The sequence below is a fragment of the Budorcas taxicolor genome, chromosome 15, assembly GCF_023091745.1.
Source record: "Budorcas taxicolor isolate Tak-1 chromosome 15, Takin1.1, whole genome shotgun sequence".
NCBI lineage: Eukaryota > Metazoa > Chordata > Mammalia > Artiodactyla > Bovidae > Budorcas > Budorcas taxicolor.
Window position 1 is genome coordinate 17,824,864 of NC_068924.1, and position 17,982 is coordinate 17,842,845.

The 17,982-nt window shown below is 42.1% G+C and overlaps 1 protein-coding gene across 1 annotated transcript in view; it reads left to right on the plus strand.

Annotated features, from left to right (window-relative positions):
• The first annotated feature begins 242 nt into the window (after window positions 1-242).
• Window positions 243-17,982, plus strand: part of DDX10 (DEAD-box helicase 10) — a 317,926-nt gene continuing 300,186 nt past the window's right edge. The window contains exons 1-6 of the mRNA XM_052652790.1: window positions 243-428; window positions 10,982-11,042; window positions 12,067-12,197; window positions 13,239-13,397; window positions 14,465-14,585; window positions 15,458-15,647. Of these exons, the coding sequence (XP_052508750.1) occupies window positions 243-428; window positions 10,982-11,042; window positions 12,067-12,197; window positions 13,239-13,397; window positions 14,465-14,585; window positions 15,458-15,647 (848 nt within the window). The remainder of the gene's footprint in view (window positions 429-10,981; window positions 11,043-12,066; window positions 12,198-13,238; window positions 13,398-14,464; window positions 14,586-15,457; window positions 15,648-17,982) is intronic.

Below are 17,982 nucleotides of genomic sequence, written 5' to 3' on the forward strand. Positions count from 1 at the left end.
ACCAGAGACTGATTCGCTCCGCCCCGCGAATTCCAGGTCGCCAATCACCATCCAGTTTTCCCTGGCCGTGGACGGCGCGTGCCCCGGTTTTAAAAGCTCGGGGGTGGGCTTCTGGTTTCGCGCCTGCGCATTCGTGCTCTCGCCCCACGCGGGTTCCGCGTCCTCTCAGTGCGTTATCTCCGCGCCTGGCCCGAGCGGTCTCAAGTCTCACCGAGCTGTGGGCTGTCGCCGTCGCCGCCGCGATGGGAAAAACCGCGGACTCTCGGGCTACGGGAGCCCGGCCCGACCCGGTGCGGAGCTTCAATCGTTGGAAGAAGAAACACAGTCACAAGCAGAGCCAAAAGAAGCAGTTGAGGAAGCAGCTGAAGAAACCCGAGTGGCAGGTCGAGCGCGAGGTTATCAGCCGCCTCATGCAGAATTACGAGAAGGTGAGGCCGGCGCCGGGGAGGGGGCGCGGGGCCGCATGTCCTTGCCGCACTGGGCCGCATGGGCGAGCGGGCCGACCGGTCACTGGGACCTTGCCTGGGGAGCAGGAGAAGGGGGTGGGATGAGAGGTGTCTCTGGGGGCTCCGTTGAGGCCACAGGTGGTCTGCTGGGTGCCAAGCCCAGGCCTCCTGACCGACCAGGCCGCCCTCTGGCTCACTACAATGGTTTTGATAAAATGGGGAAAATGTAGTAGTGCTTAAGCATAAGGAGATTAATTGCTATTATAGTTATCAGTTCAGTTCAGTCGCTCAGTCGTGTCCGACTCTTTGTGACCCCAGGACTACTGCAGCACGCCAGACCTCCTTGCCCATCACCAACTCCCGGAGTTTATTCAAACTCTTGGCCATTGAGTCGGTGATGCCATCCAACCATCTTATCCTTTGTCGTCCCCTTCTCCTCCTGCCTTCAATCTTTCCCAGCATCAGGATCTTTTCAGATGAGTCAGTTCTTCGCACCAGGTGGCCAAAGTATTGGAGTTTCAGCTTCAGCATCAGTCCTTCCAATGAATATTCAGGATTGATTTCCTTTAGGATGGACTGGTTGGCTCTCCTTGCAGTCCAAGGGATTCTCAAGAGTCTTCTCCAACACCACAGTTCAAAAGCATCAATTCTTCGGCGCTCAACTTTCTTCATAGTCCAACTTTCACAGCCATACATGACTACTGGAAAAATCATAGCTTTGACTAGACGGACCTTGGTTGGTTAAGTAATGTCTCTGCTTTTTAATATGCTGTCTAGGGTGGTCATAACTTTCCTTCCAAGGAGCAAGCATCTTTTAATTTCATGACTTCAGTCCCCATCTGCAGTGATTTTGTAATGTTCGTAAAAATAATACAACCTAATGGTAAATAATGACACATTGTAAGCCACTCACCATGTGGTTTACATTAATTATTTGACTTGATCTGAGGTATTGGGTCTTATTTCCCTTTTACAGATGAGAACCTTGAGGATCCAGGAGAATAAGAAACTTGTCTTTAGCTCTCACATGTATTAAGTGGTGTGGTATTGGAACCAAGACTCATATCTCTGATTCCAAAGCCTTTGCTTTTAACCATTATGCCAGAGCTGCATCTCTGAACATCACCCGTCCTTAATATACTTATTTCATTTTCTCAAGTGAAGGACAACAGCTTGTTACATGTCCCCATCTGAGAATTGCCATAGAAAAGCTGGATTCCTGGTCCATTTCTGATACTTTACCATCCTACCATGTAGCTGATGTTCCCAGATGAACATCCCTGTAGTTATCATTTTGACTTCTTGACTTGTCTTACCTGCTCAGGCTCCTTGGGACTGCCACTACCCTTTCTTTTCCTTCCCTGTAAATTCTGTGTCTGTTGGCCTTCACCCACCTCACTCAGTCTTTCAGTGATTGCTTCTTTTCAGTGCAGTGTAATCAGGGATTTAACATGTGGGACATATCTGGAAAGTCATCATGTGTCATGCTGGTATAACTTTTGCTTAAATAACCCTTAGATCAAAAGTGAGGACTCGATGGACATGAGTTTGGGTAAACTCCAGGAATTGGTGATGGACAGGGAGGCCTGGTGTGCTGCGATTCATGGGGTTGCAAAGAGTTGGACACAATTGAACGAGTGAGCTGAACTGAAGGTTAGATAAAGCTTAGAGTTTGTTTTGGGGTTATGTATATATATACACACACACATATATACACATACACATATTTGTGGGGGTGTGATTGGGGGTTTTAAGTTATGATGATGATTTGGTTCTGGTTTTTGCTTACCTGTGGGGTTGCAAAGAGTCAGACACGACTGAACATGCATGTGCACCTCACCTTTGCTCACCTGATGAGTGACTCTGGGCAAGTTACTCTGCTTCCCTTTTCTTGTCTTTAAAAGGAATAATTGTATCTACCTTCATTAGTTATGATTTTTCCTGTTATTCAGTCTCTAAGTCGTGTCTGACTCTTTGTGACCCCATGGACTGTAGCCCACCAGGCTCCTTTGTCCATGGGATTCTCTAGGCAAGAATACTGGAGTGGGTTGCCATGCCCTCCTCCAGGGGATCTTCCCAGGTCAAACCCAGGTCTCCCACATTGCAGGCGGATTCTTTACCATCTGAACCACCTTGGAATCTCACTATCATCTGAAGTTTCCTCAAATTCATGTCCATTGAGTTGGTAATGCTATCTAACCATCCTCTGCCTCTCCCTTCTCTTTTGCCTTCAATTTTCCCAGCATCAAGGTCTTTTCCAATGAGTTGACTCTTCACATCAGGTGGCCAAAGTATTGGAGCTTCAGCAGTGGTCCTTCCAGTGAATATTTAGGGTTGACTGCCATTAGGGCTGACTGGTTTGATCTCCTCGCAGTCCTAGGGACTCTCAAGAGTCTTCTCCAGCACCACAATTCGAAAGCATCAATTCTTTGGTGCTTAGTCTTCTTTATGGTCCAACTTTCACATCTGTACATGATACTGGAAAGACTATAGCTTTAAATAGATGGATGTTTGTTGGCAAAATTATGTCTCTGCTTTTTAATATGCTGTCTAGGTTGGTCATAGCTTTCCTTCCAAGGAGCAAGTGTCTTTTAAATTCATGATTACAGTCACCATCCACAGTGATTTTGGAGCCCAAGAAAATAAAATCTGTCACTGTTTCCACTTTTTCTCCTTCATGTGCTGGATGCCATGATCTTAGTTTTTTGAATGTTAAGTTTTAGGTCGGCTTTTCCACTCTCATTTTTCACCCTCATCAGGAGGCTCTTTAGTTCCTCTTCATTTTCTACCGTTAGAGTGGTATAATCTACGTATCTGAGGTGGTTGATATTTCTCCTGGCAGTCTTGATTCCAGCCTGGGGTTCATCTAGCCTGGTGTTTTGCGTGATATACTCTGCATATAAGTTAAATAGGCAGGGTGACAATATATGGCCTTGCTGTACTGCTTTCCCAAGTTTGAAAGTTATGAGTGGTTAGTAAGTACGCGTGTAAAGTGTGCTGCACAATGTCTGACATAAATTTTCCACATATTATCTGTTATATTTTTATTACTACCACTGTATACACAGCATCTCAAGAAGCCATTGTAAGGTAAATTACTCTTAGATTACATTTTGGGCCCTTCTTCATCTGACTGAAATTGCTTCTGGAGGAGAGCCTCAACCATTACTTCTTCTCACTCTGTTCTGTTCTCTTATGTAATCCCAAGGCTTCTGTGACTCCTTGTATTCTACCCAGAGCTATTCTGGCTTCATATCATTTCCCCCCCCACCGATGCTACTGGACATCTTTATTTAACTGTGTCATAAAATACCTTAAATGCCACCAATCTAAAACTGAGTTCATTATCTTTTTCTCCTAAATTCGCAGTCTGTATATTATTTCCATATTGCCACCATGGCAAATTAACCACAAACATGGTGACTTAAAACAGCAGAAATTTATTATGTCACAGTTCTGGAAGCTAGAAGTCTGAAATAGTTTAACTGGGTTGAAATCAAGGTGTCAGTGGGGACACACTCCCTCTAGAGGCTGTAGGGGAACTTCTGTTTCTTGCCTTTCGTAGCTTCTGGTGGCTGTTTTCCTTGGCCTGTGGCTGCGTAAGTCCAACTTCTGCCTCCACAGACCCACTGCCTTCTGTTCTGTGTCACATGTACCTATGTCCTTTTTCTGTAAGGGTGCTTTGATCACATTTAGGGTCTACTCAGATAATTGAGGATAATCTTCCATGACAAGATCTTAATCACTGTGCAAAGTCACTTTTGTCATGTAAGATATATATTTGGGGATTGTTATTTAGGCTACCACATTTGGTGTGCTAAGTTGCTTCAGTCCTGTCTGACTCTTTGCAGCCCCGTGGACTGTAGCCTGCCATACTCCTCAGTCCATCGGATTCTCCAGGCGAGAGTACTGGAATTGGTTGCCATGCCCTCCTCCAGGGAATCTTCCTGACCCGGGGATCTAACCTGAGTCTCTTATGTCTCCTGTATTGGCAGGTGGGTTCTTTACCTACCTTTACTACTGCCGCCTGGGAAGCTACCACATCCCAGCCCCAGTCTAAGCAGACTGCTGAGCTGGAAACCTAGGATTAATCCCGGAGGCTTCCATCTTACCACTCATATTCCGTTAGTCACGCTGGTGATCAGCCCTGCTTCTTCAGTTTCTCAGATACTTCTCCATCCCCACTGCTTGCCTTAGTTCAGGCTCCGTCATCCCTTGCCTGGGTTACCACAGGAGCTATTGCTTGTAATGGGGGTCAGTAGACAGGACAGAATAGTCAGTGGTTTTAGTTTTGCAGGTTGTAAGGGTGAAACTAGTCAACTCTGCCATTGTAACACAAAAGCTTGCCTTGTAAATACTTAAACGGGCACAGCAAACCTTCAGTTACTAAAGCAGGTGGTGGGGTTTGTCCCTTAGGTCTTACTGCTTTCTAATCTAGTCTCCATATTGCTGCTAGAATGATTCTTTCCAAGATGAAATCCCAGTCCATTATTACTCCTGATTAAAGTTCTTCTTGGCTCACAATTATTTTCAGTCAAACACTTCAACATGTCAGCATATTCTAGTCCAGTGAAAGGGTAAGTTCCTTATGATCAGGCAGACATGGTTTAAATCTCCCCCAGTTTAAGTATTTACTAGCCAAATTTCTTAATGTTCCTCTGTCTCAATTTCTTTATTCAACAGAGATTATTAACCACTGAAAATGTTGTAGGGCTCAAATGAGGTCACGTATATAAGCCAAGTGGTATGTGGTAGGCACACATGAAAGAGCAACCTGCGCTATTGTGAGTTGGCTAGACTCCTTGATGTTTCCACTGCTTGCAGTGAGGAGTCCCATTTCTCTAGCCCTGAGGACACCTAGTTGTCCTCCAAGATTTACCACCAAGTTTTCTTCCTGACCTCCGCAGGTAGGAGTAGGGCTGCTGTGTGTCTGTAGCTTTTTGTGTATGCCTTTATTATGTCATCAGCAGGCTGCGATGACTGCCTTTAACTTCTTTGTCAGCTCTTCCACTGGGCCATTGATACACTCCTGTGCTCTCCCCAAAGATGGGTCCCACAGTGCTTGTCCTTAAGAAGGCCCTTAGTGTTTAGATGTTTGGTGCACTCTGGCCTTTTCCAGGTGACTTTACTCTGCTTGGTAACATGGATCCACTCGTTTTGATCTCTTGTTTTAATAATATTTACTAACATTTATCAAGCTTTTATACTTGTTGACTTGCCATATCCTCACAGCAAACAACCCTATGAGACTGTTCCCATTATATGTTATGAAACTTTAAGACACAGCAATAATTGGCACAATATTAAACAGTAAATGAAAAAGTTCTAATCCAGGAGACATAGGTCTGATGCCAGGGCTCCAAATTACCATGTTTTACTGCTTTGCACACAAATGTTTAAATCCCAGTCTTTTCACTAAGTTGAAGGAGCAGTTTTTTCCCACCAAGTATTGTTTTTATTTTTTTTTTTTAATTTTAGAAATATTTTCTTAAGAAATAAATGCAGTATGAAATCAGTTGCCTGGGTTAGCAGTCCTGGGATACAGTCAGAGCAGATTGTAGGTAAAATGGGGCATACCCTCAGCATATGGCTTCTCAGATGGTAGAATTTGTGCATTACAGTTATATTACATTGGACAGTACACAGGTGGTGTTTAGTAGCCCCTCTGGTGAAATACTGAACAACTGATTCAGAGATATTTGAAACAATTTGACAGGTAGTTGTTGAAGCATAGGTAAAAGTAGGTGGGGAAAAAAAATACCCGTCTGTATCCCTCGTCTGTATCCCTTGGGAGGTGGGGTGGGATTGATACATTTTGACAAATGTAATGATAGTAAATATGTACAGTGCTGTGGAGTAAGGGGATAGTATAATTAGGGGAAAGGTTCAGTTTTTCTGTGCAGAGCCCATTTTGGCCCTATGATTGAGAGAAAGGTGTTTCCTCTGGGCATGCTACCCTTCCTTTTGGTGGTCGCAGCCTCAGGCCTGGCCTGTGGAGCTGAAAATGGGCTGAATTTCAGCTTCCACACCTCAGCCTTACCAGATGGCTTTGTGTAGGGCACGGACTGTATAGCAGTTTGTGGTAGCCATGAGTGGAGCTGGTTCCTGAATGATGTGTTCTCCAGGTAGAAAAGATTGGTCACAGACATTGTAGGTGGAGAGAGCAACATGAAGAAATACAAAACAATGTGAAAATGTGTGGTGTTCTTCGAGGGGGCCTACTCCTTGGAATATATGTTTCAGAATTGGCCTCAGGTGAAGTTGAAGAAGGGAGTTGCAAGTAGACCGAATGGCTTCGAAGGCTATAGTAGGTAGAATAATGACCTTCTAGAGATGTCAGCATCCTACCCCCAGACCTGTGATTAAGTTATATGGCAAGGATTGCTGACTTTAAAATGTGTTGACTGATCTGGATTATCCAAGTGGACCCAGTGTAACTATCGAGGGGTCTTTAAACATGCAGGAGGGAGGCAGAAGAGTCAGTGTCTGGAGGCTGTGAAGTGAGAGACTTGACTGCCATGCTGGCTGGGTTTTCAGAACTACAAAGGGGACCATAAGCCAAGGGATGTGGGCAGCCTCTAGGAGCTGGAAAAAGCAAGGAAATGGGTTCTCTCCTAAAGTTGCCCAAAAGAATGCAGCCCTGCCAACACATTAATTTTAGCTGACTGAGACTGGTTTTGGCCTTCCGACTTGCAGAATTGTAAGTTAACAACTAAATATTGGTGTAAGTCACTGTTTTTGTTGATTTGTTACACCAACAGTAGGAATAATATACAGAAGCTATGTTTAAAACTATCTGGAAGCATTGATGAGTTTCTGGGAGGCAATTAGGGACCATATCTAAACTTTAAAGGGTCTAGAGGCTAGGTAGGCTGTTGGTATAATCTAGATCTTGGATCCTTTGAGAGGCAGATACCAAGATGGGATTAAGTGAGTTGGAATTTATTGGGGGAAAGTGTAAAGGTAAAGGAGAAGGAATAGGAATAGGGAGGGAAAGGAGAGAGGAGAGAAGGGTGGGTAGGAAGCACTCAGGCTACAGCGCTGTTTTTAGAAAGCTTCCCCTGACAGGATGTCCTCGAACCAAAGTTGCCCTTCAGAGGGACTCCCTGTCCTGCGGGAATGGGTACCTCTGTGGTGCTTGGTCATTAACTGGGCACAGGCCAGGCAGGCATGACTTTTTCAGTGGTGGCTCTAGAGGGGTGACAGCTGGCATTTATGAGTTAGCTCTGCTTCCACAGTGGGAACTCCGGGGGGCTTATTTCTAAGGCCACCATGTAGGGCTTGTGTTCTCAAGAGACTGATACAGAGCTGAGGATTGAAGCTTATTGAGAAATGTTGAACTGTTTATTTTAGTTCAGCAACTGTTTTCACTTGCTGAATGACTCAAGCTCTCTGCACCTGGGATTCGTTTATATTTTTATTGTAATCAGCTATGCTGTATAGGAACTCTGCTTTCTAATCTATTCTTTTTTTTCCTTAATCGAAGTTTGGTCAGGTGTGATTTGAGGTAGATTGCTTTTTTTCTCTTAATTGCAGTAGGTGGAGCATTCTGCTGCTGCTGCTAAGTCGCTCCAGTTGTATCCGACTCTGTGCGACCCCATAGATGGCAGCCCGCCAGGCTCTGCCGTCTAGGAAGTTTTAAATACTTTCTTCCCTCATGCTTTGGGGTGTAAAAGCATCATTCACTTGTGTGAGAAATGAGACAGTTGGAAGAAGTAAAGGAGAGGGGTTAAGTGATACCCGCCTCCACCCTGGTCTCCCTCCCTCTGCCCCCTCTAACTTTTCCACCAGTGCTGAGAAGTTCTTAATGAGTACCATCACTGAAACATCTGTTCTTGTTTTCAAAAGAATGATGATACAGATTTTAGAGGGTGTATGATTTTTCTGGACATAACCAGATGGTCAGTACCGAAATGAGATTGATTATATTCTTTGCAGCCAAAGATGGAGAAGCTCTATACAGTCAGCAAAAACAAGACCAGGAGCTGACTGTGACTCAGCTCATGAACTCCTTATTGCCAAATTCAGACTTAAATTGAAGAAAGTAGGGAGAACCACTACACCATTCAGGTATGATCTAAATCATATCCCTTACTATTATATGGTGGAAGTGGGAAATAGATTCAGGGGATTAGATTTGATAGACAGAGTGCCTGGAGAACTGGACTGTAAGGAAAGCTGAGTGCCAAAGAATTGATGCTTTTGAACTGTGGTGTTGGAGAAAACTCTTGGGAGTCCCTTGGACTGCAAGGAGATCCAACCAGTCCATCCTAAAGGAGATCAGTCCTGAATGTTCATTGAAAGGACTGATGCTGAAGCTGAATCTCCAATACTTTGGTCACCTGATGCGAAGAACTGACTCATCTGAAAAGACCCTGCTGCTGGGAAAGATTGAAGGCGGGAGGAGAAGGGGACGACAGAGGATAAGATGGTTGGATGGTATCACTGACTCAATGGACATTAGTTTGAGTAAACTCCGGGAGTTGGTGATGGACAAGGAGGCCTGGCGTGCTGCAGTCTATGGGATTGAAAAGAGCTGGACATGACTGAGTGACTGAACAGACTGATGATTTTTCTAAGAGTGTTTTTTTTTTCCCCCTAAGAAAAGAAAAGGATGAAGGTAAAGGGAAAGAGAGTTGTTTTTTTTTTTATCGGTAGGAACCATAGCCATCTTTTGCTGTGGCCTCCAAGTGTTCTTTGGACTGTAATTGACAGTTTTCTAGAACAGGGCTTCCCTGTTAGCTTCTCTGATAGCTCAGTTGGTAAAGAATCTGCCTGCAATGCAGGAGACCTGGATTTGATCTTTGGGTTCAAAAGATCCCCTGGAGAAGGGAACGACTACCCACTCCAGTATTCTGGCCTGGAGAATTCCATGGACTACACAGTCCATGGGGTCCCAAAGAGTCGGACACGACTGAGAGACTTTCACTTTCACTTTTAGAACGGGGGGCTGTTGGGGGGGGGCAGACTTTTTCTGTAAAGGGCCAAATAGTGAATATTAAGTTTTATGGGCCATAGTATATAAATGAATGGTTGTAGTTGTGCTCCAGTATAACTGTATTTACAAAACAAGAAAGGAATTGGATTTGGTCTTTGGGCCATGGTTTGCTGACCGTTGTTCCAGAGTATCAGTGAAGTAAAAACTTTTCGTTTCTTTGGTGACTTCTTTCTAAGTGTATAGTGTACAGCTTTGTGCGTGTATGTGTGTTTGTGTACAGCTTTATGTTGTAATGGTTGGTAGAGTGCTGGAAGAGCTTCTTTCTTCCAGACTTTCCCTCTAGGAGGTTGATTAACTTTAGAAAGATGTGCACCACGGTGTATCACTTTGTGCATTACAAAGAGTAGCCCACTTTGCCAGTGGACTGTACCTTTGATGGGGATTAAAGAGTGTGTTACCCATCTAGTTTCTATAACTGTTCACTTGCTGTGAAAACAGATTTTTAGCTAACGTCCAGTTTGGGAAATTACCTCCTAATTTAGGTTCCTTGATAGGACTGGATATTATTTGAATAAACTTTTTTCTCCTTTTATTGCTCATACACTGATTCTGCCTCCTCTCCAGTGTTACCCAAAATGATTTGTAGGGATTAAGGCAATGTTTTAATATTTGTCTTACATCATTTGAGGCCAGAGAATAAGCCTGTCTGGACTGTATTAAGAATCTTGGGAAAGGTGATATGTAGACTAAAATGAAATACAAGGTGTCATCCCTTTACTTCCTGGAGTGTAATTTAAATAAATGAACCTTAGAAATGCAGCCTTCTCCGGATCACGTAATTTGGCAACATATTCCCATATCTGAGAAGTTCCTGCTTTCAGCGTCTGCAGTAAAATGAAATCCAGAAAATTGGGTTTATGTTAATTAAACAATGTCAGTGATGAACATTAGATAATGTAAAGTTAAAGGGCAAAATGTCACTTATTGTGGCTTCAGATCACTACAGAGACACTTCCACTGGTTATTGTTAAATAATACTCCTCTCTCAGTATACCCCCAAATGAGTAGTTGTCAGGTTGGATTTGAGAGGTTTGTGCTAGCAAGATATATTTCTGCACCTAATTTCAATTTATTCTCCAAAGTGTGTAAAGAGATCTATTCTCATCGTGGTCTTTGGTTTATAGTCATTTTGCCCCTTACTTCCTAAACTGATATTATTTGAAGAATGGGCTGACAGTAAATTTTCTTCCTGAAATTGACGTGATGATGTCTTATTGTGTTGTTAACATTTTAGAGGTTTTTGGGGATATTGAAGGTAGCAGTATGTGGTAGTAGTGTGTATGTTGAGTGAAGTTTTCTTTTTTTTTTAAAGTAGAAATGATTACAAAGTTATATTTTTGATGATAGCTTCCTCAAGGCATATTTTTTCTAGAGGGAATGATGGTTTTTAACTAGAGTGATGCTTGAATTTATTCCTGTAGTACAAATGATGAGCTAAGCAGCACAGTTTAGACAAAAATTAGTTTTGTTGCAAAACAAATGAATGATGCAATATGTTATTTTGTCTTGTCTAATGTAGTCCCCTTTTACTTTTCAGATAAATGTAAATGAAATTACAAGATTTTCAGATTTTCCCTTGTCCAAAAAAACACTGAAAGGTAAGTCCATAGTGATCTTGGGATATATTGTTGGATTTCTTGATGCCTTTTTATAAATGGAAAAAAGTTTAGAGAAAGTTTAACCTGGAAAAAAAAATCTTACTTTGGCAAGTAATTTTGATATTATGAAAGCCTGTAACAAGAAACAATGTTAATTTTTACTGATTTGTCATTCTCATTCTTTCTGGACTGGTTAAGAGACAGTAGTAAAAAATCCAAGGTGCCAGGGCCTCCAAGTAATTAAAATGTTAATTAAAATAAGCAAGAGAACAAACAAAAGTGTGATACCTTTTTTTTTGTATAGATTTGCTAGTGCCTTCAAAACAAAAATAACAGACTGGGTGGCTTAAACAATAGAAATTTGTTTTATCATAGTTCTGGAGGTTGGAAGTCTGTGATCAATTGCTGGCAGAGGTGGTTTCCTCCGAGGGCCATAATGGAGGCGCCTGTTCCAGGCCTCTTTCCTTGGTTTATGGATGGTCAGCCCCCTGGTGCTTCGTAAAGTAGTTGTCTCTGTGTACTCAAACCCCTAGTGTTTGTTTTTGTGTCCAAAATTTCCCTTTTTGTAAGGACATCAGTCAGATTGGATTGGCTTCCCTGGTAGCTCAGAGAATAAAGCATCTGCCTGCAATGCAGGAGACCCAGGTTCGATCCCTGGGTCAGGAAGATCCCCTGGAGCAGGGCATGGCAACCCACTCCAGTATTCTTGCCTGGAGAATCCCATGGACAGAGGAGCCTGGTAGGCTACAATCCACTGGATCCCAAAGAGTTGGACACTGAGCTACTTTACTTTCTTCCTTTCTTTCAGATTGGATTAAGGCCCACTCCAATGGACTCGTTTTAACTTAATCACCTCTTTAATCACCTGTCTCCAAATATGGTTGCAGTCTAAATACTGGCGGTTGGGATTCAACATATGAATTCTGGGAGTGAGGGATGCACAGTTCGGCACCCCTGAACTGTGGATGCCCACATGCATCAGGGATGCTCAAAAGTGTCATTTTCTTCCCCTCTGTACTTGCAGGTTTGCAAGAAGCCCAGTACCGTTTGGTAACTGAGATACAGAAGCAGACCATTGGGTTGGCTTTGCAAGGTAAAGATGTTCTCGGGGCTGCCAAGACTGGATCTGGGAAGACTTTGGCCTTTCTTGTTCCAGTAAGTGGTTTTTTCATGTTGGGTCAGGTCCTTTGTTACATGATTTGAAAGCATTCTTTGCCTAGACAGAAATAGATAATTATGTGAAGAGTTGTTTGGTAGAAATAGATAACTATGTGAGGAGTTGTTTGGTGTTGGGTTTCCTTGGCTAGAATGCTGGCTCTATCAGACAGGTGCCTCATCGCTCTTGTTATCTGTTGTATTCCCCATGTCCTGATATAGCACCTCGCACGTGGTGGGCACTCCATCACTTACTGAAGGAATAAATTGTTATATGTGTTCACAAGCCTGAATTCCTGAAGGTTATGGGGTGTTCCAGGGTGGCAAGTCAGAGTGGTTCTGCTCTGCAGTGAGCCTGATGGGGTGGCGGGGAGGGCTGTTTCTGTTCTCTTGGAAACCTGCGAGTCACATTTATGCTTGTCACTTGTTTAGAATAAAGCCGAAACATGCTCACTCTAAAGTCATTCATTGAGATTTTTCTGGGACATTGTCTTTTATAGCAGTAAAACAATAGAGCTTCTGAGGAATTCACTTACATCTGTTATGTGGTTGGTCTTTTTAATTTCTGCTGAATAATCACATTTGGTTTTTGGTTCCGAGTGTTACAAAGTCATTTTTCTCTCAAATCTTAATTTTTTATAGCAACATTTTGAAAATTCTAGTCACTGTATAACTATAGCAGTTATACAAAGTTTATTTTAATGTGGTTTCTGTTCAGAAAATGATGACAAATATTTTTCTGGAATATGTTTTAATGGCCTGTGGGCTGTACAGACCTTCCACTGATCGCCAGTCTCCTCATGGCTTGTCTCCGGTAGCAGCTGAGCTGCCATGGGGCTTCTGTTCCTTCCCTCTGTGACTTGGGGAAGGATGCTCTGATGGATAGAAGGAAAAGAAGAAACAAAGCAAACAGTTTCTTCTGATTGAGACTCATGACGATATGCTTTCTTCTTGTAAGGTGCTTCTGATTTGGAGTGGCAAGGCAGTCAAAAAGCTGGCTCTCTGAAGGACTTACTGAACGTGGATTTTTTCTTTTTTGAGGTGCTGGAAGCCTTGTATCGCCTGCAGTGGACCTCAGCAGATGGGCTGGGGGTTCTGATTATATCACCTACAAGAGAACTGGCCTATCAGACATTTGAGGTTCTCCGAAAAGTAGGGAAGAATCATGACTTTTCAGCTGGCCTCATCATCGGTGGAAAGGTTTGTCTTTTTATCCTGTCCTTCTTTCTTTCCTTCCATGCCTTATGTTGGAGCACTATGGCAGTTGACCAGGAAGCAGTGGAGATTTCATCTAAACAGACAGGCTGGCCCCCTAGGCAGTAGGTGGTAGCATCCTGGTGTGGTCACTATCATCTGGAGTCTTTGAGTTTTGCAGGTCCAGAAAGTTTGTTTTGTCAGGATATCTGGACTGATCAGATTCTCTGAGATGAATTAGTTCCCACTAACATGAAAAATCTATTTGTTAATATTCATTGGGAAAGGTATCATTTCAGTATGTGGATTAGTTCCTTTCAATAAAGTATCTGAGAGGTTGAATAATTCAGAACATTGCTGGGTCAGCAGCAGAAGATAGGAAGGTGAACAGAAGGTAGTTTTGAGGAGTGTTTATTTTAGGTCCTGGTAAAGCCTGCTGCTTTACTTCTTTTTCTTTTAGTTTACCTGGACTGCTTGTTTCTGCTCAAGTCTCTTCTAGGTTGTGACGATAAATACTTGAATTCTTGAATTTATATGTAGACATGCCCAGGAAAAGAATCAATATCACAAGTCCTCACATACTCATGTACCTGTCACCCAGCTTTAACAAATAACGTTCTGTGGCTCTTCTTTTGAGGAGGGATTTTCTAGAAATTGGAGAACTCAACTCTTTTTTTTTTTTGCAGTCCAGGAAATTCAGTGAGTGATATCACAGAGCCTGTTCATTGTTCCTGGATTCTGACTTAAAGATCGGGTTTAATTCTAGTTTTAAGTCGATTCTGGCAGACACAGGAGGAGCTAAAGATTTAGAGCATTCATGCATTTCTCATGGCTTCAAGATCCTGCATGTGATTAAGGGTCTAGAGGAACTCTGAGTTCTTTAGGTCTTAACTAAGGACTTGTAATTGGCCCAGAAATTTGGATAGACTGTAGAAACATAAGGGAGAAGCTACATTTATTTCTAGAGTATCTACATTGCTATGATGAAATGCCACCTGTAGATGGCTTATATAGTTTTGGTACACAGGCTGCTCAGTGATGTGTCTGTAATCAAAGGAAACAACTGTTTTCAGGATCTGAAGCATGAAGCTGAGAGGATCAATAACATAAATATACTTGTTTGCACACCGGGTCGGCTTCTTCAACACATGGATGAAACAATATGTTTTCATGCTACCAATCTCCAAATGTTAGGTAAGTCTAATGAATCTTTATGAAAATAGTCTCAGTCTTAGGAGCAAGCTCTAATAAATTTTAGTGATATAAATGTTTTATTGAATAAATACTGTGATTAAAAATCTTAAAAAGAACTCGAAGCAATTTTTTGACATATAGTTCTAAATCCAGAGAGTACAACTGAGACCTTTTTAAGTCAGAAGAGTCAGAAAGAGATAAGCACTCCACTGCATATGAAATTAGATTTCTCAGTGTTTGACACTGCTAAGAGTTATCTTTTAAGGTGAAAGATAAAAATTACCTACTTATGATGTTACCTATTGTGTATTTTTTAAATCAACTTTTTGTCTCGGAATAATTTTAGCTTTATAGAATAGTTGCAGTGGTAGTACAGACAGTTCCTCTATACCCTTCCTTCCCTCAGTTTCCCCATTGTAACATATTCTGTAACTTTGGTACCTTTGCCAAAGTAAGTTACTAACATTGGCATGTGTGTGTGTGTGCCCCTGCTGAGTTTCTCAGTCGTGTCTGACTCTTTGTGACCCCATAGACTGTAGCCAGCCTGCCTCTTCTGTCCATGGAATTTTTCAGGCAAGAATACTGGAATGGGTTACCATTTCCTCCTTCAGAGGATTTCCCCAACCCTGCCCCTCCACCAGGGATCGAACCCAAGTCTCCTGCATTGGCAGGCGGATTCTTTACCACTGAGCCACCTGGGAAGCCCTAACATTAGTGTATTTATTTAATAATTCCAAACTTCTTTTTTTATTTCACCAGTTTTTCAACTAAATCCCCTTTTCTGTTCTAGAATCCTATCCAGAATACCATATTGCTTTTAGCTTAATGTATATGTTAAATATTGTAGTTGAGTGTGCATTTTTCCTTTTTAGTTCTTGATGAAGCAGATAGAATCTTGGATATGGGCTTTGCTGACACCATGAATGCTATTATTGAAAACCTTCCCAAGAAACGTCAGACTTTGCTTTTCTCAGCTACACAAACCAAATCTGTAAAGGACCTTGCACGCTTGAGTTTGAAAAATCCTGAGTATGTTTGGGTTCATGAAAAGGCAAAATACAGGTATGTATTATTTAAAATCATATTTGAATCAAAATCAGGGTTCTTTTTTTAATTGAGAATTTAATATTTCAAATTAATATGCATTTCTAGGAAAGCATATTAATGTTACTGATTAAATATGCAAAGCATAGTGAATATAGTGGTAAAAATTATTTAAATTCTCAATACACCTTTAAATGTGAGACAACTCTAATGCAGTAGTTCCCAAATTGTGGTGTGGGGAACAAATTCCCCTCATAAAATGGGAATAAGGTGGGAAAACGTGTACCTGGATAGTTAAATAGCAAATGTTGAGTTACGGCAAAGCAGTTTTTTCTTAAGACTTCTCAGAACATTTGATATTTTTATGAATATTGTGATTCTTAAAAGCAGTGGGAGATGAATAAAGCTTTCTGCATTTATCAAAATTATTTTGGTTGAGAATCTTTTTTTTTTTTAGCTGTATTATGCAGGGCAGTGGAAACAGTGTCAGATTTTATTTTTGGGGGCTCCAAAATCACTGCAGATGGTGATTGGAGCCATGAAATTAAAAGGCGCTTACTCCTTGGAAGGAAAGTTATGACCAACCTAGATGGCATATTCAAAAGCAGGGACGTTACTTTGCCAACAAAGGTCTGTCTAGTCAAGGCTATGGTTTTTCCAGTGGTCATGTATGGATGTGAGGGTTGGACTGTGAAGAAAGCTGAGTGCCGAAGAATTGACGCTTTTGAACTGTGGTGTTGGAGAAGACTCTTGAGAGTCCCTTGGACTGCAAGGAGATCCAACCAGTCCATTCTAAAGGAGATCAGTCCTTGGTGTTCTTTGGAAGGAATGATGCTGAAGCTGAAACTCCAGTACCTTGGCCACCTCATGCGAAGAGTTGACTCATTGGAAAAGACTCTGATGCTGGGAGGGATTGGGGGCAGGAGGAGAAGGGGACGACAGAGGATGAGATGGCTGGATGGCATCACTGACTCGATGGATGTGAGTTTGAGTGAACTCCGGGAGTTGGTGATGGACAGGGAGGCCTGGCATGCTGCATTTCATGGGGTCGCAAAGAGTCAGACACGACTGAGTGACTGAACTGAATTGAATGTGCTATGGAGCACATTTTATCAAATGCATTAATATTTAGCAAAATACTTTTCTATTTAAAACATTCCAGCAATGGCTGTTTTGTTTTGGTCTCACTAAAACTGGAAAGTAAGATATGTGTCTGTGTCAGCCATCTCCTACTTTTTTGATACCAGGGACCAATTTTGTGGAAGACAAGTTTTCTACTGACATTGGGGGTGGCGTGGGGTGGGGTGCACTGGTTTCTGAATGATTCAAGCTTAGTAGGTTTCACGCTCCTTTGAGAACCTAGTGCTGCCTATCTGACAGGAGACAGAGGTCAGGTGGTAATGAGATGGGGAGTGGCAGTAAATGCAGCTGAAGCTTTGCTCGCTCACTTCCTGCTGTGAGACCTGATTCCTACCAGGCCACAACTGCTACCGTGGCTGGGGACTCCTGGTCTTTGTGGCAGTAGAAGGGGTGTGTGTATGTGTGTGAGAGAGAGAGATATGTAAGGATTGGGGGAAATATGTTTTAAAGTATATTTTGATATTATGACAGCTGAAAATGTATGTATGTTTGGTATGAATCATACATACATATATATATACATACAGACTGTGGACAGATATGACTTTGAGAAACGTTTTCCAGTGACTTTAAATTAAATCTGTGTTGATGATCTCAATGTGGGCTCACCCCTACCATTATCTCTTTCACTTCTTGCTGTGAAATGCTATCATGAAAAGAAATATATTGGGAAAATTAATTGAGTTATCCTCTTGGAAAGTCTTTAAATGCAGGGAATATGGGCATTTAGGGCTACCTTGACTTTGTTCAACCAATAGATGTCTAGGATTAAAAAAAGCCTGAGAAGAGGCTAAATTCTATACTTCCTGATGATCCTAATGAATGAACTTTGGAAAATCTGAGTTCTGGTAGCTTTGGTTATCAAGAACTCCTCAGGAATGGGATAGCAGGATATATATGAGGTATAGTTACCTCCTTGGCTTACCATTGAGTAGACATTGGTTTTGTTTTAAAGTTGTGTTGAGATAGCTATTGAAATTCTTAGTGCAATTAATTTGATAGTCTAAAGACTGTTTAGGTCTTTCGATTTTCTTTCTTTCTTTCTTTTTTTTTGTCTGTTTGCTTTCTTCCTGTTTTGACTTCCCTGGTGGCTCAGACAGTAAAGCGTCTGTCTACAATGTGGGAGACCTGTGTTCAATCCCTGGGTTGGGAAGTTCCCTGGAGAAGGAAAAGGCAACCCACTCCAGTACTCTTGCCTAGAAAATCCCATGGA